Below are 26,942 nucleotides of genomic sequence, written 5' to 3' on the forward strand. Positions count from 1 at the left end.
ACATCATTATAATGTATTCAAAAATTCATAATGCTCAGTACTCTTCAAGATAAGTAACAATAGTTACAGAAAAATATATGATTGAAAACCTTGACATACACTACAAAAATTTGAACCATACGACATTATTATATCGTTTTAATACAATTCCTTTTGAAGCTTCTTTCTAAAAAAAAAAATTATCAACTATACATTTACAATTGTATCCAAAAAAAATTTTTGTCAATATCAGTGTGTTTGTTTAACATATACTCATTCTCATATAAGTAAACTGCCATGTCAAGAAATGAGAACAAAATCTAAGTTGACATTACATATGACTACATATATAGTATTAATTTATAATACATTAATATAAGAGTGCAAAGAAAAATCATCTTTACAAGTATCCTAAAAAAAATAAGCTGTACATGTTTTTACATAAGCTTTGCAAAATTAAATTTCAATTATAGTACTTGGAAATAAAATAGTCAATGATGTCCCTATCTAATTAAGCCTGGAATTTTCCGTGGAGTGTTTTTTCTTCCCATTGGCGAATCTCATGCACTACGTCGTCCAAACTGACATTAACATCAACATTGTTTAGGTTCAGATGGGTCGCATTCGAGTCGTATTTGCGTAGGAAGGAAACTAGTTCATTGCTGGAGGCGTGCAGTTTTGATCGTATTTTAAAACTTGCTCTTACACAATTTGAAATGTTCTACAATCCACGACCCCCATCCTTCAGGGGCAGGTACGACCTTGGTGGAGGACGGGGTGTAAACATTGAAATTTGGTTCGTAATTTTCTCGCGAGACTTACGGTGTGTCTTGACCTACTATATGATGATGAGGGCCCAGCTATTTATTGCAGTGATGAGGTTACTGCGAGACAGTTCAGTGTTGAAGATTTTATCTATTCTTTATATAACTCTTTATTTTTTTATGATTTATTGTGGCATTTTTATTATTAATATTGGAGAGGAATTCTTTAAAAGTCTAATACGTTAGAATTTAATGAATCGCTGTTGTGACGATTTTAGAGTTACTTTCCTTGAATAGATTTCCTACTGCAATACTAAGATCTACATCGCTTTGGTATTTTCTCTTTGAAGAGATATGTCAGAAATATAATTAAAAGAGAAATAAATATACAATGGTTTAAGTAAAATAATCTAAGAATTTTAAACTTTTTATTTCTTAAAGTCAAAACATTTTTTCCCTTACGAGCCAATTTGGCATACGAGTTCGTCTTGGGCCCTGGCGAATGAACCCTGTCGAGCCATGGTTTCTACGCCACTGATGTTAACTCTTCTTTCCCACCGAAACTTTCTGTTCTTTTATTTAATATGCGGACCATACTCGATGGACAGTCAATGGGTTAAAATTTGAGCATGTTATACTGATCAGTGAACTTTGTCTATCCCCTAAACATTTCTTCTAAATAAACAGTTAAAAATAAATAAATAAAGTATGGCTTCTATATAGCGCTACTTTCATGCGTATAGCATGCTCAGAGCGCTATGGTCCAATCTCATTTGTGGACTAGTGAGGAAAGGGGGTATGTGGGAGAAGGTTTTTCGTGCTGCCTTTAGGCGTTCAGTAAACACATCTCTGCTCGAGTTGTGTGTCGAACCTCGAGCCTCGAGGTAGCAAAGCCAAGCCAAGTTCAAGCGTACTTAGCCTCTCAACTACGCTAATCACTTGTTAATTAATATTTCCATGTTCGTTAGCTGTGCTGATTGTTGACGTTGTTGTCAATATTGTTAGAGGACCACTCTGTAATTATTGCAACTCAAAGTAATTGTGTTATTGTCATTGTTATGTAATATATTTCTAATTTACTACCCCCCCCCCCCCAAAACCATCGTCGTTAATCGTTCAGTGTCGAACGTATTCCTTTGATGGAAGGCTTCAAGCTCTATTTCAGACGCAGTGTAAAGAGGGACAGAGAGGCCTATTTATGCCATATTTTTTGTTGTTACAACTGTTAATGTCAAAGTCAACCAAGTGGCCGTTTTCTAAGGAGCGTCACGCTTGAAAACACTTTTAGAAACGCTGTCAAAAATGTTTTTAAAAGTGTTTTCAATTTAGTTTAACGTTGTTTTTGGAATTATTTTTTTTAGTTATTGCGTTTCGTGACTGTCAATGTATCAATGAACTTTGGCCTTCTGAGAGTCATTTATGCAACATTCTAGTCTGTCTAAACAAAGCTTATTACAACTTTGTACAAGTATTCGTTGTCCCTAAAAAAACTTGAATCGGTTTTTAAAAAATTTACTAATTAATTAGAGGTAATAAGTTAATTTTATTTATACGGTAAAGGGATATAAATCTTAAAATATTGAGATACATAACTGTAAATATGCAGTTCTTTCACTAATATAAGTTTGGTATATTTTTTTTTTTTTTTGCATGAATTTTTTTTTTCGTTCTTATTGCCTAGTTTCTGTTTTGTTAAGGTCTACGTGCATTGGCGTAGCAAGTGCGGGGCGATATAGATATAGATGCAGATGTAGATTAGAGATGGGAAACGAACCGAACTCGAACCTCACTTATGACCAAACCGAACCGAACCCGAACTTTGAAACTGCTTGGTACGAACCGAACCGAACGAACCCTCCTTATCTTAACCGAACTAATTTTGCAATTTGTACATCCTTTTTTTTAATTTTTGGTTTAAAAAAAAATAAAAATTACTTAAATATTTTATTTAAATTCTATTGATTCCATTATACTTTGAAAACTTGGGAGGGGGGGGGTATTTTGAAAACTTTAAAAAGAAAAAAAAAGCGGCGCGCTGGGGTTCCCATAGGTTTTTCCGTATGTGCCGGCTCCCCCCTGGCCTTGAATTTTCGCGGGCTGTTTGCAATATTGGTTTTGAGTTGAATAGGCGCCCTCTAATTAGATCTAGATCTAGACTCTAGTTCCTAGTAAGTACAAAGTCAACATTAAAATATTGTCACTTTTATTTGAGATGGCTGTTAGTTGAGAAAAAAATAGTTTTGGCCAATTAGAGAGTGTAGATATAAATCTACAATAAGTTCATTTGTGTTCTAGTTTAAAATAAATTTTAATTATCTTCTATTGAGTGATTTATTTTTACAAAATTGTGAAGTATTCCATATTGGAATATTATCAGTGGCGTAGCAAGGGTGAGGGAGGGGGGGAAATGGAAAATCTCCCCGGGCCCCCACTGGAGGGGGGCCTCAAATGAGTGTTTTTTACAATATTCAATATTACGCAAAATGCAGGGGCCCCCAAAGAGGTACACCCTCTCCCGGGCTCCCAAATGATGAAAAATTCCTAGCAACGCCACTGAATATTTTTACTATTATTTTGTTTTGCATCATTGATCATCAGTATTTTTAATGCAACGTTTCTCAAACTTTGGGTCCTCCCCCGTGGTTGGGGATGGCGAGTACCTTGAATTGGGGGATGGGGAGACGCAACTTCCTGACAAAAAGGGGTGTCATAGAGTGTGTGTGTGTGTGTGTGGTGTCTGGTGGCGATAAGAAGAGGTTAAGCGACTGATTTGTGTTTATGCATTGAGTATGATGAAATTAGCGTAATGCAAATGTGAAACGGCAGACAATCTTGAGACCTAGATTTCGTTTAAATATCAGTATATTTCATTAATATTACATCTCTATCAAAAGTTAAATATGTGAATATTGTAATAACAGTTAGGCTATATTGAGTTGTTCACATAAGAACTTTATTTTAAAGTTTATTAAGTTTATATGTTATTATAAGGCTTGTCTTCGAGTCCGAAGATTAGTGAGGAATGCAGTTTTTCCCATGGCTGCGCAGTCCCAGATGTGACCTATATATTTTGCCACATCCAGGGCAAGCATAACCACTGTCCGCAGGTGGTCCATTTAGTTTTTCTTTTCGCGTCTGCGTTTGTCCTCGGCAGCGGATTTTCTTTTGGTCTCAAATGTGTATCCCGCGGCCTTCGGGAGTGAACTGCAACTGACTCGTTCTAAGGCCGCATGCAACCAGGTGCTCTCTTCTATGTCAGCTAAGCAAAGTTGACGCCTAAGCTGGTCTTTGAAGCTCTGTTATGGAGGCCACCTTTTAGCTCACAAAAAAAAAAAAAAGACTGTCTTTGGCATACGTTCGTCTCCCATACGGGATACGTGCCCTACCCAGCGTAACTGCCGGACCATAAGAAGTCCCTCTATACTATCCTTACCGGTAAAAATATAAACGCCTATATTGGTTCAATTGTACTAGCTGTTCGTAGGCGACAAACCAATGACCAACTAACAAGGAGAGGGGGCATAGAAAAAAAAAGTTTTATTTTCAGTGTAACTTATCTGAATATTAGTATAATTACATGTTTAAAAATTAAAATATATTAAGTAGGAGATGTCATTTTATCTTCTAATAAGACCTTTTCAACTGTAGATTGCTTTTTGCGAGGCGCGTATGCACAATATGGGTCAAAACGTTTTGAAGAAAACATTTTAAAACATCTCCGCTATTGAGATTCTTCTGCATTTTTTGTCTCAGAAATACTCAGAATAGTCGAATTTCTACCGTATATTGCAATTTATTATAGTGACGACTTATGTGTGAAAAAAAAAAATCCTCGATAGAGACGTCTTTACACGAAGAATATTTGTTTTTTTATTATGATGAATTGTGCGTTCTGAAAGAAAGCACATCGATATTAGCCTTTAAAAAAAATATCTCTTCTTACTAAGAGAAAAAGGTTAGAATACGCTTAGCGCCGAGTCTTGCCCAGAATTAAACCACTTGCCGACTTGAGCAAAAACCTGCCGCATCTTCAATTCTATCTCCATTAAGAAATTTTTACATTGCTTAAAATGTATGTAGGCAACATTATTTTGGAAAAAATATTGCCCATAGGCCTATTATATGTTGCAAAGTATTTGTTTTATGTAAAAATTAAACTTAAAGTGTTTTATCTGATAAATTGCATTAAACCTTATAACTTAATTTTGCTATTACATAATTTTATAACATCGAACCGAGCCGAACCCGAACTTTAGACCTGACCGAACCGAACCGAACCCGAACTATACTCGTCATCGAACCGAACCGAACTCGAACTTAAATCTGACCGAACCGAATCGAACCCGAACTTTAAAAGTTGGGTTTGATTCCCATCTCTAATGTAGATGTAGATTAGATTTTGCCGGTTTTATGAGCAATAAAACATGAGAGTGGTCGAGAAGCTAGAGCCTAGATGAGAAGAGCATGCTACCAAAGTCAATTTCGCCCTGTGGACATCGTTGCCTCGATTCAACAACTTCATTTTCATTTTTATTGTTCAAGGGAATGAACCTGATGGTAAGGATGAATTGAGTCGCATCCAGTTGTTGGAGCTTCTATTATCCTATTGGTCTACTTATTCATTAGCCTCAGCAATATCCACAATAAAACCATGTTGTGGTACAAAATGACCTTTCACCTGTAACCTCCCTCCCGCCCCATACTCCCCACTTCCTCTCACGACGTAACTTCAACTTGCCGCTTCATTGCCGATAAAAGCATCTGTTATTTGGGCCCGTCGACTTCGTTGCCGCCGAAGAAAGCATAAGTTGATCGAGTGAACTGCCTACGCGATTTTATTACCCACCTGTTTTGATATTGCGGTAAATATTTGTACCTGCTGTACATGGGGTGGGGGGGGGGGCAGGTGTGTTGTAACTGGAGCGAGGACGTAGACTGTAGCGAAATGTTGTGATCACAGGCAAGGTGTAAAGTTTATATGAAGCCTTTTTTTCTTGTGTTTCTTTACGATTCTCACAAAGGTATGATGTAAGTGAGGGTGTTTATTGAGTTATTATATTAGACTTATTGGGCTAGCTATTTCAAAATATATTTATGTTATAGTTGTCCTATAGTCTGAGTAGTCTCTAAGCCCAAATGTGCCGATAAACTCACTTCGGAACTGAATCCTTTGCTAATCGTTCGAAAAGATCCAAGTCATAATATAAATCTTCTATAGAAGTGGAGATGCATTGGTCACATCCTGAGAAAAGATACCAACAACATAGCTAGGCAGGCCTTAGAGTGGAACCCCCAGGGAACAAGACGTAGAGGAAGAACAAAAAGAACATGGCGACGCAGTATACTATAGGAAGCCGAGAGGACCGGAAAGAGCTGGGAAGCCATCAGAAAACTAGCAAGAGACCGTGGAGAGTGGCGTGTTTTTGCAGAGGCCCTATGTTCCATGAGGAACCCAAAGGAATGATGATGATGATGATATAAATCTTGCATTATTACGAGATCTATATGCTGCTAGTACGGTGATTGAGGTATTGTTTAATCCAGTGTTTCCCCCTTTTTCCTTAACGGAATACTTCGTTCATTCTGAGTAGTTAGCAGAACGTTTTGCTTTTTTAGAGAGATTAATTCACGTGGGGACCTAATGGTTAATTATTTCAGTAGTTCGTGGAACACCTATTCAGTCCTCTCGGAACACTAGGGTTCCGCGGAACACAATTTGGGAAACACTGGTGTAATTAATGTATGTATATTGATCTAATTTAGATGATTATTTACATATTAATAAAATTATTTAAATAGAGTGCATTCTTTTTCTTTTAAGGTGCCCACGAAAAGATATCTTTATTAGTTTTGTATGTTCTGTTTTTGGAGGCGCGATTGCTGAGTGGTTAGGCACTCGGCTCCGAACCGAGGGTTCCGGGTTCGAATCCTGGTGAAGACTATGATTTTGAATTTCGGGATTTTAGAGCGCCTCTGAGTCCACTCAGCTCTAATGGGTGCATAACATTAGTTGGGAAAAAGAAACAGATGACCTTTACATCATCTGCCTTATAGATCGCAAGGTCTGAAAGGGTTAATGTGTTCAGTCTGTCCTCTGTCTGTCATTTTGATCTCAAAACTAAAAGTGTTATTGAAAATCCCAGTTCATATTTTGCAACATGCTAAAGACAGCCGCAAGGACCGCCTACGTGATAAAAATATCAAAACCTTATTTTTTACCTAAATTGCTTCTATTAACAGCATACCCATGTGGTACTCTTCGAGTTTGTGTGTTAACACAAATTATCTGGTTCCTTTATAATTCTAAAATATGTCGGCTCCATACTTTCTGTGGCATTTCCATGTCACTCTACATCTACCAGCAAAAATTTTTTTGGCCTCACCATTAAATGTATAAAAGATAGAAATGCTTTACCAACCTCCACAAATAAATCTCCTATATCTCCTATATGCATCAGAGTCCTTGACCCTATATTCCCGCCACACCAAAAAGTTAAACTCCTTCCACCTACACTGTCTAAGGAGTATCCATAAGGTGCGTTGGTCCTACCGCATACCAGACACAGAAATCTTAAAGCTGTCCAACATTAACAGTATAAATGCTACTGTAAAAAGGTCCCAACTTCGATGGGCGGGACTTGTTGTCCGCATGCCAGACAATCGCTCCCTGGAAGGTCAATACAAGCGCTACAAAGACACTCTCAAGAGCTCCTTCAAGGAATGCGATATCGACATTCACGGCTGGGAAGCACTAGCTCTCGATCGCTCCTCATGGCGTGAAGCTGTGAGTCTTAGAGTCTCGAGATTTGAAGCAAGAAGAGTAGCCAGGGTGAAAGAGCGCCCAGCCAACAAAAAGCTGAGAGAAGAAGCAGGCCTATCTGCAATTGACCAAACCTACCCATGCCACGTATGCGGTTGGCTTATTAAAGCGAGTAATGGACTTTACAGTTATCTTCGAGTCCATAGGAAATGAGAAATGAGCTCATCTTCGATCACGAAGGAGGAGCTATGTACCTAAGATTACTTCCTCTTAATATTGTAAGTTTTGATATCACTTTTTTTTTTTCTTTTCAGTTAACATCATATTTGTTTTTGTTAAAATGCTGACTTTGCATTGCAACAAATACCCTAAACCACTTAGGTCCAGGTGTTGGTTTTTTTTTTTTAACTTGGGGGCCTTCTAACGATTTAGAGGGGGGGGGGGGGGTCTGTTTGGCTTCCTTATTGATCTAATCGTCTTCTTTAGCGATCGTTTCCATGCCATGTACATTTCTGACACTCATGTCACGGGCGGCATTAGCTCAGAGGCCAACCCTTCGCGACTTAACCATTCTATATAAGCAGAAGTTTCAAAGTGTCGGAAAGAACCGCGTTATGGGAGGAAAATGGCTCGCGGGTCGTAGTTGAGTCATCACGGCACTAAACAAAACGCAGTTCAAGAATATAGAAAAGTCAAGTGCATGTAATCTCCATGAACTTGTTCAACAGTTCCGAGTGTTGAGGTGTCTGATACCTGAGATGAACTCCTATTGAAAAATCAGAGCAGGAAGGTCTAGTCCTCCCGTAGTGCTCTGGCAAGAAACTTAGCCGTCCGGCGTAGTGCCTCATAGCTACCATACAAGTCGAGTGACTGCACAGGCAAGTCCCCCCTTAGCTCGCGGAGCTGGGGACACTCGTACAAGACATGCGACACTGTTTCGACGCTCTCTCCACAGTGACGGCATCGGGAGTCAAAGTTAGTGCGGAACCGGGCAAAGTATGCCCCAATAGGACAATGTTCCGTCCTGCACTGTGTCTGATACCAGCCATAGGCTGAAATAATAGGCACATGATTCGTGAAAACTCTTATTATCCAAAGTTCAAAGGCGAGTTACTTGGGTAAAGACGATTTAGGTGGGACTTGTATTTTGATTCTTATTTCGCTTCTACATCACATTCTGCGACTAAAGACTATCGGTAAAGATTAATATTTTACGGGTAAGAAAAAAAACAAACATGCTTTTAGGATAATAAAGGGCTAGTTAGCTACTCCCCAAACGAAATATAGAAAACTCTGCTCTCGTATAGCTCCTCCTTCGTGGTCGAAGATGAGCACATTTCTCATTTCCTATTGGGAGATGAGAATGTGGCTTGCGCGATGAAAATGTATGAAAGTGAGGGAGATTTGCGCTGCATCAGCCTCACTTTCTCGAAGTACTTCGACCTTGATAGTTGGCTACTGATGGGCAAAGGTGAACTAAACAGTTAGAAAATTTTAGTTTAATTATTTTTTTAAATTAAGGCCATTGTTTAACTAGAAAAAAAAGTTTAGTTAAAATCGTAGTTTAATTAATTTTCTTTTTAGTTAGTAACTTAAAAGTTTAATTAAAATTTGTACAACTTTTCAGCATGTGGTCAGGGTTGAAACGCACATCTCTGTTTTCTGGTCATGTGATATCAATTCCTTTGATAATAAAAAAAAAATGATGCAGTTAACAACTATTTAGTCAGTCTGCATTTGAAGAGGGTAAAGTAAGATGCTGGTAGAAGTTATGGGAGTCAATATTTGAAATTGAAACTAGCAGTATTATAAAATGTTGTTAAACATTTTTTTTGCCAAAAGCTTCTATGCAATATTATGAATGGGGTTGATCCGAATTTTTTGTGAGTCACGTGGTGGTGTTTAATTTCTGTAGTGGGAATCTGATTAGTGAGTTAGGCCAATATTTAGTGGTTTTAATCAATTCATTTGCGGCAAACAATAATTTATTAACTGCAGGAACATCAAGTACATCCTTTTTATAGTCTTAAGACTTATTATGGAGATCTAAGTCTATATCGACAGCTAGGCCTATATAGATTTAAAAGCATTAGGATAACCAATTCTAGAAAAAAAAATCTAAATCCACACCCTCTCTGACCATAAAGTAAATAGACTGTATCCAACTAATTTTAACAACCTGGTCAGCTAGAGATAGTGTACTGTTCGTGTGTAGTCGATGATACTACAAGACTACCCTGCATTTTTTTGCATTTCGCGTTATGCAATAGTGTTTGCTTAATGTGGAGTGGTCAGACAAGAAAATAACACACTGGCATGGCTAGTCAAGCATGTTCGTAGATATATCTTTACACTAAAATAGTTGCACACCCTCCCTGCCCCGAAAGTAAATAGACGGTGTTTCTGACTGATTTTGACAACCTGGCCAGATGTACACGTGTAGGCCTATATAGTGTACTGAGTGTGCAGTCCATAATAACAAGAGGACCCTGGGTTTTTTCCCTTGCGCGTTTAATGGTTATGCAATAGTGGTCATCAAGAAAATAACACATCGGCATGGTTAGTCAAGCATGTATTTTACACTATACAATTGTTATACGGGGCAAATGTTTCTTAAAACTCCAACAATTTCGTTTCTATTTCTTTGGTTACTAGATCTAAATTTGAAATTATAAGTATATGTTATTTAATGAGATTTTAAACTTTACCCGTACAAGTAAGATTTTCCGTTATATAATAAGTTAATATAATTTTTTTTTAAAAGAGTACCATTCTTATCTAAAGGTTTTAATTCAAGGCAAAAATGCAAGCATACATATTTATTTAGACATAATTTCTTTTTATTTTATTCTTATTTTATTATGGATAAATATTCCTACAATGCTAAAAGAATAAGATCGAACCGTAGGCATATAGGTCTAGTTCAATCCCGTACCCCCCCCCCCCCCCCCCAAAAAAAAAAAGTTATGAACAGTTTGTATAGTTTAATTAATTTTCTTTAATTTAGTTGAACTATATATTGAAATTCATGATAAACTTTTAGCTTAACTACTTTATTTTAGTTGAAAACTAGTTTTAGTTTAACTTTTAAAAGTTAGTTTAGTTCCCATCACTAGAGATGGCACATTGTTTAGCCACCATGTACACAATTATGTATCCCGGCTAAATGGATCCCTTGAAGTAATACGTTTGTAAAGTAAATCATGTAGGATTCGTTATAAATAAACTTCGTTTAAAATAATTTGATAATTTTGTGCGCCCTAATTGAAAATGAATAGCTATATCTATTAGGCCAATATAGGTCTCCATAATCAGGGTTTCAATTTAAATTATTTAGAATTGGTGTGAAGCGCGTCTATAGTATGCTCTGTACGCCTAGTTCTTTCATTCTCAGTGTTATGAGGTCTTCCATGCTCAGATCTATTAGGTCCTTCGTGCATACTGTTTAGTAATCATATATTATCATTATAATAATAATATAGATCCATTGTGTTGTCTGTTATGTATAAACAGTGCTGCATTTCATGATGGAGAAAATGTGAAGAATTTTGTAAAATAATTTGCAACAAAAAGGCCAATAGACAGTAGATGTGTTTACATTTGATCGATTCGATATCTTATCTTTATAATTTTCCAAATTGTTGAGTAGAATACTTTTTTATCTGTGAAAGATCCGAGCAGATGTAAAAAAAATTTATATCCCTATAGCAGTATAACCAATGGCTTGTATTCCATGAAGCTAGGGTTAAAGGTGAGGCCCAAGGCTGAGCACAACGAAGAGATCCCTCAATATTTCTTCTATTTACCATATCAGCAAGTCTCCACCATAAAAACGGCCCTTTCAGGAACGGATAGTGACTTTTTTTTTTTTTTGGGGGGGGGGGGGGGCTTTCTTCCACCTCCGTCAGCGCGAAGGAGTCGGTCTTATTTATCTAAACAGTTAGCACACAACTGAAACAATGTCTCATTTAGATAAACTATGGAGAAAGCTAGAAATGAATATAAGAAAGATGGCAGGCACCTTCAAGGCGAGGGAGAGTTCCACGAACAAGACCAGAACCTACTTCACGTGGAGAAGGCAAAGTCAGAAGATGAGAACAAGGGACGCAATACCTGGGCTAGGAAGACAGAATACTTCCTGTCTATGCTTGGTTACAGTGTTGGGCTGGGCAATATCTGGAGGTTCCCTTATCTCTGTATCCGTAATGGAGGAGGTAGGTGGTAATATTATGGAACTCTAATATATTAATGTCAGTAGCTTTAACATGTGGATGGTTTATTGAAATGGATACACAGCTTTCAACTATGGTACCAAGTTATTTTACTAGAATTTAAACCTAGATGTGTATCTTAGTGATTTTTGTTTAATTGGCCAAAACTTTAAAAGCCATGTCTAGGTTCTCTTTCATATAATTGTAAATCTAACTTATGTTGTTATGTTTTTTTTTATATTTTAATCTTTGTTTCTCAACAGGCGCCTTTCTGATACCATATCTTGTATGTCTCGTATTGTGTGGTCTCCCGTTGTTCTTCATGGAAGTAGCTTTGGGTCAGTTTATGTCCAAAGGTGTATACCAAGTTTGGAACATTTGCCCGCTCTTCAAAGGTAAAATGATCAATTCAAAACAAAACGCATCAACAACACATAAATTACTGCCATTTTTTAAGTAGTCAAACTATTATTGACAAGAAAGATTTGGTTCTTAACTAATTCATACCCAGCTTGTGCTAAATTTTTACTTCTGGTAAAGTTGAAGTTCGGAGACGCGGTGGTTGAGCGGTAAAGCCCTTGGCTTCTGAACCGGGAATCCCGGATTCGAATCCTGGTGAACACTGGGATTTTTAATTTCGGGATCCTTGGGCGCCTCTGAGTCCACCTAGCTCTAAAGGTTACCTGACATTAATTGGGGATAAGTAAAGGCGGTTAGTCGTTGTGCTGGCCACATGACACCCTCGCAGAAACAGATGACCTTTAAATCATCTGCCCTATAGACCACGAGGTCTGAAAGGGGAATTAATTTAAATTTTTTGTTAAAGTTGAAGTTCAGATTATGGTAAACTATGAGCTTTAGTTGTAGTATAGTTTAATCTTTACTTGTGGTAAGAATGAAGCTCCAAACCAGGGCCGGCCAAAGGGTATTATGTGGCCACAGCGGGCCCCGCACTTTTATAGGCCCCGCGTTAATTCTATGTGTAAATTATTAAATTAAAACATTATAACTTATATATAATAGCAGGGTTTCCGCGGCCTCCAGGTTTTCCAGCACCTCCTGGAAATCTCCTGAACTATAAAATATACGAAAAAGTCCTGGAAATCTGAAATTATTAAAATTTCATGAAAATCTTAATAAAAATCTTTGAAAAATAAAAAAAAAAAAAGACATTTTGGGGTGCCAATCCTACGCGCGATTAAAAAAAAACGGCATTGTCACCTTTCATTTAATCAAAATGTTTGCAAAGACGAATGTATTTTGTAATACAAAATCTAGGCTGGTGCCTAATTTGCATATCCCTAAGGCCAACTCTGCTGTTATAGAGCTTAGGTTTAATTTGAGGTGTAGTTGAAATATAAACAAACCCCTCCTCCCTTACTTGTGATAAAAATTGACTTACAACAAAGAAATACAAATAAAGTAGTCATTATTAGACATCGATCTAATCAATTACTGTTAGACATCGATGTAATCAATATCCTTTACCTTATTCTATTAGATCTCTATAAACTTAGCTCAGATTGACTTTAGTTGTAAATAATCATACAATAACAAGGTTTATATATTTGTTAGCAATGACCCGGTATAATGGAGTAATGTTGTCCTATTACTAACCCACTTTACATCTGTGTAAAGAGACACAACCTTTAGAAGCTGTTACACACTGACTGACATATAAAGCCAAACACGAAAAAGGGGGGGGGGGGAGTTTAGTCACATGATCCAGTTGCGGTATCAACACAAGAAACTCAATGAAACGTAGCAGTTTACGAAATGTACAAGGACAGGGACATTCATACAACTACAAAGGGGCGTCACTCTTTCCCCACAGTCCTTCCCTTTCCTCAAAGGAATAATAAAAGCAGGCAGAAAGACACATGCACATTCTCCATTCAAGAATATTTCTTGTTGCGCGGGCCCCTCTCTTTTGAAGTATTTAAATATCATAAACATGTTATATTAATATGTATTGTAAAGTAAATTACACAAAGATATACACATATCTACAAATACATATTACTGCTCTATTTGTTCACATTCTTGTTCTACATTGTTGACCACTAGGTATAGGCATTGGTCAGATCATAGTCAACATCATCTCTGGCTGGTACTATGTTCTGCTCATCGCTTGGGTCCTCATCTACATGGTGCACTCCTTCCGATCACCGCTGCCCTGGACCATTTGCGGTCAAGAGTGGAACTCGCCGCTGTGCGTCCCACAAGGAGCGCGCGTCCTCTATGACGCTAATGGCACCGTGAGTCCAGCATTGTCACAGAGCGCCAATGCAACTGGGGACACTGTTTGGCAACACTTCGTGGTCAACGGAACAACAGACATGAAAGGGTTAAGGTCATCAAGCGAAGAGTTTTGGCTGTAAGTATGCACATTTGAGCAGAAACTTGCGACTTACTTCACTTTGAATGATATTGAAGTCAATACTTCTCCTTCTGGCTGTCTTTTGTTACTGTTGAGCTGTTTGGTCGTAAAAACGTGTCTTTGATTGCCGATAGCAACGAATGTTGTTTCGCTACACATTTTATTTTTAAAACAACTGAAAGCTTGTAGTAGAGCTAAAAGTAGCTCATTGAAGCTCAGGGAGCTTAAACATAAGTTAGATATTGAAAGAACCAGAAGTCATACATATCTAGAAGCGTTCTTAGGTCGCTGAGTATAAAACTGGCTAACGTAATAGTCACGTTTTTCTACTCGCATTAAAAAAAAAACAAGGTTACAAAAGACAGTTTGTGTGGAAACACAAACTCAAAATCGGCCCCCGAAGTAAAATGTTTTACATAATTCGGATAATCCTTCAGAGTTGAAGATAGTTTACTTCCTAGTCCAAACCTCCCGCAGGACGACGGGGGATGGGAGCAGGCAGGGTTTGAACCTTCGATCGTCGATAAATCCAAATGACAGTCCAGCGCGCAAACCGCACGACCAGTGGTCCACCCAGGTAGGCTTTAATATTTTCAGAAAGAAAATCCGAATGAAATTATATCAAAGACAAATGAGAGATAAGAATGGAGAAAGAAGGTTAACAGATCTTGTGTAGTGCCCCAACCGTCCCGCAGATCAAAGGATACGTGAAAGTGAATGTTAAGTTAGATGTGAACCTGGCCTAACTAGTTTGTGGTCTATAGGGCAGATGATGTAAAGTTCATCTGTTTTTGTGGCCTACGGTTAACGAGGGTGTCATGTAGCCAGCACAACGACCAACCGCCTTTGCTCTTCCCCAACTAATGTCAGGTACCCATTAGAGCTGGGTAGACTCAGAAGTTGAAAATCCCAGTCTTCACCAGGATTCGAACCCGGGACACTCGGTTCGAACTAAATAAGTTAATTGTTTTGAAAAGGCTCAATCTCATATTCGAATCCTCAAAAACAAAACAAAAAAACAAAAATTTCCGCTATAAAGAAAAAATGTTTACGAAAATGTTGTTTATAAGATTACTATTCGTTTTAAATTAGGTCTAACATATAATGCATACTAATTAGCTTTTTCTTATAAAAAACTGCTTGCATAATTAATTTTAAAAATTAGAATTTTCGCTTTCAGGAAAAAAAAAAGTAGCCGTTGCATCAGAACTTTGAATGGTCTAAAATATTGTGAAGTCGGATTTTCAATATCTCTTCTAGTTTACGAGATCTAAACGGGACGGACGGACAGACGGACAGACGGACAGACATTTCGCACAAAACTAATAGCGTCTTTTCACCTTTCGGGGGCCGCTAAAAAGGAGCCAGTTGAAATATCCAAGTGATAAATGTTTTCAAATTTTTGGTTAAGTTCTTCATAGAATAGTGTGTAAAAGACATATGAAACAGCAGTGAGGGGCTAGTTGGTTATTATTCAAATTATCCGATTATATAAACTGACTTTTAGAGGAGAAATTATTTTAATTGTATACGATCTTATCTTTTTTTAAGTACTCTTTTTAGTCCCTGAGCGTCCGCAGACCACAATTTGAGAACTACTGTCTGTATATGTTATCTTATCGTCACAGGGGTTTAACCACAGACTTTAAAAAAAAAAAATTCTGTTCTTTGTTTTGGTTAAACATCTTGAAATGAGTTTTTAGTATAGTGGAGGTATTGTCTTTAAAAAATATTTTTTTTTTAATAGTTTTTATTTTTTGTTTAAAATTAGCTCATCTAAGACGATTCTTCCTACCACCAAATAAACCCAAAGCACTGCCTGTACTATAAATGTGACTTAGTGAGATCATTGCATTTCTCCATAGGAATAACGTCCTTGAGATCTCTCCAGGCCTGGAAGAACTGAATGGACTTCCCTGGCACTCGGCCTTGGCCTTGTTCGTTTCCTTCGCGCTGGTTCTACTCTGTGTCATCCGAGGCGTCAAGTCAGTCGGAAAGGTGAGTCTCAAGCACGTGACGGTGGACTCAACGACTAGCTGAGCGTGACATTCTTGAAAGTGAGAATAAAGTAAAATGGCAGTTTGGCAATAAAAAATACACATCTGTTTTTACTTTCATAGGACACGTTAAATGATTAGATTGTTTTGAGCTGTCCTAGCTAAAGTTATACTTTTTTACAAAGCTTATATCAACCTTACTGTCTGTCTGTCTGTCTGTCTGGTAAAATGTTTGTACACGTTATTTCTCCGACACCCAATCTCGGATCAAGCTGAAATTTTGCACAATTATTTCTTTTACCTGACAACAAATACAAAAATTGCCAATTAGTTTATTAACTATTGGTAATTAATTTTTATGTTTGGTATATCGAACAAGGGAAAGAAATAGTACTTGATTGAAGTGGTGGTATAAGCTGAATTAGTCTCCTTTATAGGTCGCCACCCTAAATTGAGATAAACACTATATAACTATACAGTCTTCTCTAGTCATAGGTACTTCACTAGTAGAGTGGTTAGCACGTCGGTCCGAAAAGGCGTGAGTCAGGAGTGCGAATTCTGGTAGCTCCCTTTTTTTTTAAAGCTTTTAAAAAATAATGACGGTAAAATCCGCCCAGACATCACTATCTCTATTCCTCCCCCCCCCCCCCCCACCACCACCATTTTCCCAACTGGCCAGATAAAGTGATAGGATCATAGCGTATTGAGAAAGCTAAAGGCATGAAATAGCACTAGACAAAAACAATTGGTAAAAATAGTATAAATCTCACTGATTTATTGTTGCTGGTCTATATCTATTACAAATTTAATGACAAGTCTGATCCAAACTGGTTCATACAACTACACTTGATATAAGCTTTTTTTGTCTTGTTCTTCAACATTTTTAAAGCATAAGCCTATAAGTTCGTTACATTAAAGAATTCAAGTGGTCTCTATAATCACAGTTAGGATTCAGTACACACACTCTGCACAATGTATTAAAATATATTTATACTATAAAAAATCTCTCCTTCTGCAAGATTTGTCTCCCTTTTTTATATAAAACACAATTAATTAATTATCACTAGGTAATTAACTAATTGGTTAATGTATTGATTCGTATGTTGTTATCGACAATGAACAATTATATTCAAAGTTTCAGCTTGGTCCAAACCGGGAAGTTGGAGAAGCATCGTGTACAGGATTTGTACCAGACAGACAGACAGACAGACAGAGTCTGTTAAGTAGGAGGCGTGTGTAACAATGCCGACTCAAAAACTCTTTGAAAAAGACAATTCAGGACTTCTCTGTTAACATGATACTTCTCAACTCCAGGTGTCAGAATGGCCGAAATTCTTTCGACTCTTGCGCATCGTTAAAAGTTCCCCTTTCAGTGGCGTTGCTAGGAATTTGCCATCATTTGAGGGGCCTGTGGGCTAGACCTCTTGAGAGGCCCCTGCATTTTGCGTATTATTTAATGTACAATTAAATTTGAACTCTAATTTGGGGGACCCTCACTTGGAGGCCCGTTGGGATTTTCAAACTCTTCCCTCCTTTCCCCCAAACCTAGCTACGCCAATGTCCCTCTTTCGATCTTGTGATGTACAGGACAGATGATACAAAGTTTATCTGTTTCTGTGGCTCACGGTTAACGAGATGGTCAAGTGGCCAGCACAACTAACAACAGCCTTTACTTGTCCCCAAGTATTGTTGGGTATCCATTAGAGCTGGGTGGACTCAGAGGCGCCCTAAACATTTAACTTTAAATTCCAATCTTCACCAACATTTGAACTCAGGACCCGAGATTCGGAAACTAAGCGCTTTACCACTTAGCTACCGCCCACAGTAAATCATTAGGTTAACGGCATTTGTTAGACAAACAAAGAAAGGCCCAAGACACATGACGTCTTTCTGAACACGAAGATGTTCTTACAACCATCAGGCCTATTAGAGTCGTACGGGCGCTATATTGCCTGGAATGTTTCTCTCATTTTAATGTTGGCCAGTGTTGCCTGTATTATTTATTAAAATATTTATTACACTTAGTTTTCCCAGCGACTTTTTTTAACAAAGATGAATAGCTCTTAAATATTAACTCCACCAACACTTTTTTAAAAAGTTAACATTGTTTTGACAAGCGCTTTTCTTAGAATAAGAAAGGGTGTTGCAGATGTCATGAGAAAAATGTTGTTGTTTTTTTTAACTCAGAACGCTGGAAAACGTCAAGTTTGTGAAGAATTGATTTCATAAAAATGTCAATGTCTTCAATTCCGAAGTCTAAAGATGAGTGCAGTGTTTTACATGACTACGCAAACCTAACTGTGACCTGCGTATCCTTCCGCATCTCGTGTAGACATCGTCTGTCATCGTTTTTTTTTTAGACATCATGACTCGCTTACATCAAGACTCGCTTACATCAAGACTCGGATACATCATGACTCAATTACATCCTACATCATGACTCGTATACATTATGACTCGCATCACATCATGACTCGATTACATCATGACTCGCATACATCATTTCTCGCTTACATCAAGACTCGTATATATCATGACTCGCTTACACCAAGACTCGTATTCATCATACATCAAGATTCGCATACAACATACATCATAACTCGCATACAGCATGACTCATATACAACATGACTCTTATACATCATACAACATGATTCGCTTACATCATACATCATGGCTCTCATACATCATGACTCGTATACATCATACATCATTAACTCGCATACATCATATATTATAACTAGCATGCATCATGACTAGAATACATCATGACTCGCTTACATCAAGACTCACACTGTTAAAGAATGCTGGCTTCTACCAACCACCCCGTCTCCACTTTTTGGATCCAAGAGTGTGCTAAAAACAAACATGTGTATTAATAAAGTAATATTCAGTTTGAATTATTTTTTAAAAAATTAACCCAAATTTTTTTTTAATTAACACTTCATTGGCTAAACGTTATATGTGATTTAAAGTTTTGAACTGATTCCTAAATCACTTCAGGTTGTTTACGTCACCGCTACTTTCCCGTTCATTCTGCTGACAATACTAATCATCAGGGGCGCCACCCTCCCTGGAGCTTTAGACGGGTTCCTCTTCTACGTCACTCCAGATTGGAGGTTTGCAATGCAGTTGGACAGTTAAAGAGAGACTGAGAGAGAGACAGAGAGAGAGAGAGAGAGATTAAGATAAATACAGACAAAAATGTGTGTAAGTGATAGAGAGAGTCTAAAAGAAAGACTTATAGTAGTGTTGTGGGTGTTTTAGTAATAAAGTAGATCTAGGTCTATAATGAAGTCTTTCTTACTAACTCATTGAGTTCGATTTAAACCAAACAACATATATTACATTCTATGAATGACTTGATAAAACTGTGTAACTTGATAAATAGTATTTAATCCATAAAACGAAGGGGCACAGTCCATATATCAACAGTACTACTAAAATTGATGTCTTGCATACGCCATTAAAGAGTGAGTCGTTACTAACTGTCAAATTATCCCATCATTCCTTATCCGGTTAATATCCCACAGTTCCCTAGTTCGGTCTAAAATAGTCTATTTATAATCTCGTCAAATTCCCAATTAAACTAAACCTATAACAGTAGAGAGAAAGTGCATGAGTGTCAGAGTGATTAAGAGAGTTTAAAAGAAATACAAAGAGAAAGTGAGAAACAGAGGTAAGATAGATAGATAGATAGATAGATAGATAGATATAGATAGATAGATAGATAGATAGAAGATAGATAGATAGATAGATAGATAGATAGATAGATAGATAGATAGATAGATAGATTGATTTAGCTATGTAATTTTAAAAGAAAATTTTTAATGAAGCAATATTTAGAAAATACAAGTATTTCTTTGCCTGTGGATTAGGGTCTTGACACTTGTGTTTACCTTTGTAAGGTTTCTTTCATGCATATATATCTGTTTACATTAAAACTTGTTGGAATGATATTACCATGACGTTGATAAGTTCAAGATTATGTTTTGAGGGACAGTGGAGAGTTGGTTATTTTGTTTCTGTCCCCAGCAAACTGGTGCAGGTCCAGACCTGGCTGGAGGCAAGTTTTCAAGTGTTCTACTCCCTGGGGCCAGTATGGGGTGGACTGGTCACCATGTCCAGCTATAACAAATTTCACAATAACTGCATGCGGTGAGTTGTTGATTGGAGGTGTATTTATTGTATACTTTCAATGGTAGTACGTACGATTTGTGGACATCCAAATGATGGTCTTTCGGGAAACTCATATAAGCGGGTATACCTAGGGCTAGGATGGCAGGAGAAAAAAATGTCTCGTGAGGACACACTATACTGTGACTATACGTTCCAAAATTAAAAACTCATTGTTAAAAAGACCTGAAGTCCTTGCTTACATTTTTAAAATTGACATTATGACATTGAAGCTTAAACATATAACAGTGAGATTTGACACTGCACAGAAATTGGAGGAATCACAAGCGTTAACAGAGTGGGTGTCAAATGGTGCGGCCAGCACTGCACGCACCCCCTAGTGACGCCATTGTTAAGATCCACTGTTTTCAGTCAAGAGGGTTTAAAAAGTACCCCAAAGCTCTAACATTATCTGTTAATATATAGATCAAGAGTTAAATGATCCTTACATACAATAATAATATCAAAGTAATAATAATAGTAGCTATTATAATAATGTAGTATTCTTACTGAAAGCTGTACATTTAACCATAATTCATTTGATTTTAAAGGTGCCAAAGTTCCTTTTAAATTTTGCACCTCGGGCTGCTAAAGATGCCTGGCTTATCGGGATGCCGTTGCAGCCCCTCTGAAGAGCCTCTGTAATGTTGAGTGTACAATATACAATGCATACAATGACAGGCTAACATTAGGAGTCAGTAATGTGACACCGTCTTAGTAAATTGTTGACTTTGACATACTTTGACACATTCGTCAGTTTTTATTTTCTGTCAACAGTGACGCCGTCATATTGACATTCGTCTGCGAGGGAACAAGCTTTTTCGCTGGGTTCGCCATTTTTACAGTCCTCGGTCACATGGCCTACAATCTCAATGTTCCGGTTGAAAACTTTGCCGCTTCCGGTGAGTTTTGATTGGCTGGAGATTAAGAATAGACGTAGTACATTTGTTTATACATAATTTTAATGTAGTCTGGATAATCATAATGTTATGCAGTGTATGTGTTTGTGTTTCTGATGTAACCATCAGCAGATGTGGGCCGGATGGTTTGGTTGTATAGGCTTAATAGATTCTGATGAAATCACGAGGTGGTATATCGTAATTCGGGTTAAAAAATAGATGCGATGAGAGCTGAAGATAGATAGAGAAGTGTGAAGTGTGTATTCTTACTGAGACATCTTGTTAAATGTGGCCTCCAGCTGACGAGGACAGACGTAGACGGCCAAAAGAAAATCTAAATTGACCACCGGTGGACAATGGTTATGCCTGCGCTAGGTGTGGCAAACAATGGAGGTCACATTCGGGGCTGCGTAGCCGCGGGAAATACTGCATTGCTCATTGATCTTCGGACCCATCTTGTTAAAAGTATCATTATTTCATTAGTGTTCCTACATTGAAACTAAAATATTATATATTTTATATTTATTAATAAAAGTTATATTTACTATTGTTTTGTAAAGAAGTCTGTTCAAGTCTATTTCAAGTTTTATTTTTAAAAAATGTAATATGCCTACACCATCTTATATTTATACTGACTGTTAACAGCTACACCTTAATGACCGAGTATCAATACATAAGTAAGTTGGCATATGCTGTAATCGTCTTCAAAGTTTTCTGTGGTGTTCGTTTCTTCAAAAAGCTTTAACTATACACACAATTACGAATTACGTTGTTGATTGTAGGACTACAACTATAGTGGAGCATTATAGGAAATAACTCTCTGTGTCATTACTAAAATCTTGACTATATACTTTGCATCAGCATTCTCAGCCTCAGGAGACAAAGACATATTACTGAATTTGAACCAAGTAGACAACATAGGAGATATAGAAGTACAAGAAAAGGGGATCCAAAAAAACTATTAACGAACATAGAACCAATTAAAACATCTGGACCTGATGGTATTCCAGCTAGATTACTCAAAGAACTAAGCAATGATCTAGCATCAGTTTTTTTTTTTGTGTTTTTTTTTGTGTGTCTTTGACCAGGGTCTGGATTAGCATTTGTTGTCTACCCTGAGGCAGTGTCGTATCTTCCTGTCCCTCAGCTATGGGCCCTCTTGTTCTTTCTGATGTTGCTTACTGTTGCACTGGACACACAGGTACATCTTCACAGTTGTTTGGTTGTTTGTGTACTTAAAGACGTCTGGCGCCCTCCTGTAAGTAAGTTAGAATATAGAGGAGAAATATGCTGATGTAGCTTAAGACACAAAATCACTAACTAAGCTTTGTCTATTTGAATGTCAATTCAAAACAGCTAAAGTCCTAATAGTCTCTCTCACTCGCTCTCTCTCTCTCACTCGTTCTCACTCTTTCTCTCTTTTTATCACTCTCTCTCTCTCTCTTTTTCTCTCTCTATCTCTTTCTCTCTCTTTCACTCTATCTTTCTCTTTCTCTCTTTCTCTCTCCCTCTTTCTCTTTTTCTCTCTCTCTTTTTTCTCTCTCTCTCTCACTTTTTCTCTCTTTCACCATATATTTCTCTTTCTCTCTCTCACTTTCTCTCTCTCACTTTCTCTCTTTCTCTCTCTAAATATCTTTCTCTGTCACTGTTTCTCTCTCTTCCTGCCTCTTTCTTTCTCTCTTTTTTCTCTCTCTCTCTCACTTTTTCTCTCTCTCTTTCACTCTATCTTCCTCTTTCTCTCTCTCTCTTTCTCTTTCTCTCTCTTTCTCTGTCTCTCTTTATCTCTCTCTTTCTCTCTCTAAATATCTTTCTCTGTCACGCTAACTCGCATTTTCTCTCTTTCAATCTATCTTTCTCTTTCTCTCTTTCTCTCTCCCTCTTTTTCTCTATCTCTTTCTGTTATCTTTTAGCTATTTACGCCTGTTCTGTGCAGTATATCTTCTTTTTTAAATTATATAAATATATATAATCAATGATAGTAAAAAATAGCTCTATAACCGAAGTGTTGGAAAAAAGAGTATTTTAACTACCATTTTGAGTTCTCTATCAATTCAGAGTAGTTAACCATTTCTTTACACCCTAGTGTATACAGTTTTCGTCTTACTGTGATATGCTAATGTATGTATGATATGTGTGAATCTTTTTCAAAGTTTGTAGCTTTCGAAGTTGTCATGACAAGCCTACAAGACCATATGCCATCGGTGGTGAAAAGATGGGAGATAATCATGAAAATTGTCTACAGTTGCATCCTATTCCTGCTTGCTCTCCCTTTGGCTTGTAGGGTAAGTTATGATTCCTGAACAGGTAAAGAACTATCGTTAACTAGCCCCCTCGATAGGGGAATAGCCGCTATTAGTTTTTGTGTCTGTCCGTCCCTCTTAGATCTCGTAAACTAGAAAAGATATTGAAAATCCGACATTATGATATTTTAGACCTTTCAAAGTTCTGATGCAACGGTTACTTTTTTCTTTTCTGAAAGCGAAAAATTTTATTTTTAAATTCAACTATGAAGCAGTTTTTTTTTTTCATAAAAGTACACAATTTTTACAACTATTCACTATTCATTGTAACAAACACGGGAGATTATTTAGTAAGGGAGATGATCTTAATTTTATATTTTTTGTCAAATTTTTTTTTCTTTACAATTTTGTTGCTTAGTTAAGTAAGTTTTGTCATACTAACTACTACATTTACGAAAAAATGTTTACTTTTTTTTTAAGAGAAAAAATCTTTTTTAGTATGCATATAAGTGTAACATAATTTAAAACAACAATTAATAAGTAGTGTTTCATATTATCGCGTGAACTGCAGTGGCATCACACGGCTAGGACACATAACTAAAAGGACAAGTTTTTTTTTGCTTTTTTTCATAGATTTTTTAGGGAAATATCTTTTTTTACTTTGAGGCTTTGAATGAGAGCTTGGCCCTTTACAAAACAATTAGATCAATTAGATATTCATTATATGTCACCAGTTAGGCCAGGTTCACATCTAACTTCACCTTCACTTTCAATATCCCTTGGTCTGCTGGACCGTTGGGACACCACACAAGATCTGTCAACTTTCTTTCTCCATTCCTCTTTTTCATTCCCCTTTGATAGAATTTCATTCTGATATTCTTTCTAAAAATATTGAAACCTGCCATTTTACTTGCCTGGGTGGAACACTTCGGTGGCCGATGTTGAGTTTGTGTTTTCAAACAAACTGTCTTTGTAACCTTGTATTCAGCGCTATACTCTCCATACTGCTCTAAGATTGGCTAATAAACTGTTTAGAGCAGAGGCGGCCTTATGGGCTGACGAACAGAGGCGACCATTCAAATATACGCGCATAAGGGGAGGGGTCCTTAATTGGGGGATTCTTGTGTCAACATTAGCCAATCCTACAACTATTCGGGGCCTCTACCACACATTCTAATTAACCTCACATTAGATAATAAAACTGAAAAAAAACGGCGAGGTGAATTACTTCTGGCACAGTTTTCGTAAGTCAAACACTCTTCACACAACATGATATTTTTAGTTAGGATTAGGCCCTGTATGTGACGTGTCCAGGGTCCCACGTACTGCTATGGCTGCCTATTTTTTTTTTTAAATCCATATTGTAATGAAATGTAAAAACAAGCAAAGTATGAAAAAATCCTTTAATAAACAAAAACAAAGCTTATCTAAAGGGGCATAACTCTGCACTTACAACTATATCTGTCAATAATGTAGAATTTATTTCCATTTCTTGATATCAAATAAAATTAATTACCAAACTTAATTGACTAATTTTTTTTAAACTAATGTTATTAATGTTATATATTCATTCTTCAGGGCGGTATTTACTTGTTTCAATTAATGGACTGGTATATTGCTTCATTTTCAACCGCAGCTATTGGACTGTTGCAGACTGTTGCTGTGGCTTGGATCTATGGTAAGCAGTTGCTGTTGTTGTTTATGTCTTTCAAATATGTCCCTAAATGTGTCTTTAATTCAAGACACACTTGGGGAAATATTGAAATAAACTGCAGACGGATTTCACGAAAACAAACACACTACAGCAGTATTTATAGACCTGCAACTAGCCTATGACAGAGTGTGGAGAAAAGGTCTATTTTTGAAGATGAAAAAAATGGGCATCCATGGAAGAATGTGTATAGCTGGATCAGGGCATTTTAAAAAAAACAGAACCATCCAAACCCGATTCGAAGGTGCCATCTCTAGTAAAAAAAAGTTTGGAAGAAGTCCTACCACAAGGTTCAGCCCTTAGCTGCACTCTCTTTCTAATCTTCATGAATGACCTCCCTGACCTCATTTCAGTCAATAAGACACTTTACGCAGATGACCTTTTAATTTGGACTACAGAGAAATATCCAGTGCTGACTAGATCCAAACTAAATAGAGCCCTCACAACTATCTCCGTGTTTTCAAAATTATGGAAAATGTAAATAAACAAAGAAAAGTCAGTTTATTCAATCTTTAGCCACAGCAACAAAATAGCAAAAAGAAACTACATCCTAAAAGTAGACTCTCAGCCAATAAATAAAGGAGAAAATCCAACATATCTTGGTGTAAAATTAGACCAAAGACTGTCTCTAAAACACTTTATGGCAGATTTAAAAGAAAAGACTTCACAAAAATTAAACATAATAAAACACCTAGCAGGAACATCCTGGGGAGCTGAAAAGAAAACCTTAAGACAGTTATACACTGGATACGTCAGATTTGTCATGGATAACTGTCTCTCCATACAAGTAGCTGCCAACAAAACCTATCAATCATCATTAGACACAATCCAAAACCAAGCCTTGCGTCTAATTAGTGGAGGTATGAGAACTACTCCCACAGCAGCCTGTGAAATAGATTCCAATATTGAACCTCTTAAGTTAAGGCGCAACAGAGCAGCATTAGAAGTTATTGAGAGATACAGATTGTTGGAGGACGACCATCCTAATAAATTACTAACGCAGAGAAATAGGAAAAACAACCAAAAAAAGCAAGGGACTCTGATCCAACTTACTGACGAACTACCATAAAACATCACCTACCCAATAACAGAGAAAAAAATTACCAGATGTTCAAACATAACTCCAGAATTTAACTACAAACAACCAACCATTAAAATACATTTATTAAATAATAGCCTAACAAAAGAATCAAATCCACTGGAGCTCAAAGTAGGCACGCGCGAAACAATTGAAAGCTATCCCAAAACAGCTATCCACATACATATACCGACGGATCGGCCTTCATAGCCACCACCAGTGCTATTTTCGGTGCCTTCCAGGTCTTCCCCCAAAATAAGCACTTGCATTTTAGAACTCTGAGACAACCCTGGGGTTAGGATTATGTTGGATTAATGTTGGATTAGAGTAAATCTGATGTTGCATACAGTCTGAATTGTTGTTGTCGAATAACATCGAACATAATCTGTTATTTCATACAAAGTAAAGTGTGTAGCACTTAATAATGTGCAGTCTATTTTTTTCACGATACATAAAGATATACTAATACAAGATTTCAATTTGTTTTCCAAGGAGCAGAGAGGTTCATGGATGACATTCAACTCATGATGGGAAGAAGACCTCCTTATTTGTTCAATGTACTCTGGAGATACATAACTCCAGTTTTACTTTTGGTAGGTTCTTTGTTAGTTTGATTCGTGGTTAAAAAAACAAACAAACAAAAGTCTTACCTAGTGTTTCTTTTTCTGCCTATTGAAGACATTTATTTTTGTGTCGTATTTTCTAATTTTATTTGTTTTTCTCTCGATTTTTTTGGGTGGGTATTGT

The 26,942-nt window shown here is 37.1% G+C and overlaps 1 protein-coding gene across 5 annotated transcripts in view; it reads left to right on the plus strand.

Annotated features, from left to right (window-relative positions):
* The first annotated feature begins 5,628 nt into the window (after nt 1–5,628).
* LOC106052421 (sodium- and chloride-dependent glycine transporter 2-like) overlaps nt 5,629–26,942 on the plus strand; it is a 29,146-nt gene continuing 7,832 nt past the window's right edge. The window contains exons 1-12 of one of the 5 annotated variants that reach the window (XM_056036056.1): nt 5,637–5,764; nt 11,476–11,717; nt 11,978–12,109; nt 13,782–14,091; nt 15,960–16,092; nt 19,095–19,210; nt 20,127–20,249; nt 21,045–21,169; nt 22,255–22,424; nt 23,317–23,448; nt 24,985–25,084; nt 26,688–26,788. In XM_056036056.1, coding sequence (XP_055892031.1) covers nt 11,483–11,717; nt 11,978–12,109; nt 13,782–14,091; nt 15,960–16,092; nt 19,095–19,210; nt 20,127–20,249; nt 21,045–21,169; nt 22,255–22,424; nt 23,317–23,448; nt 24,985–25,084; nt 26,688–26,788 — 1,677 coding nt within the window. In that variant the 5' untranslated portion in view covers nt 5,637–5,764; nt 11,476–11,482. The other 4 variants (XM_056036057.1, XM_056036055.1, XM_056036058.1 and 1 more) reach the window with 4 other exon arrangements.

This window comes from Biomphalaria glabrata, chromosome 7 (assembly GCF_947242115.1).
Source record: "Biomphalaria glabrata chromosome 7, xgBioGlab47.1, whole genome shotgun sequence".
Classification (NCBI taxonomy): domain Eukaryota; kingdom Metazoa; phylum Mollusca; class Gastropoda; family Planorbidae; genus Biomphalaria; species Biomphalaria glabrata.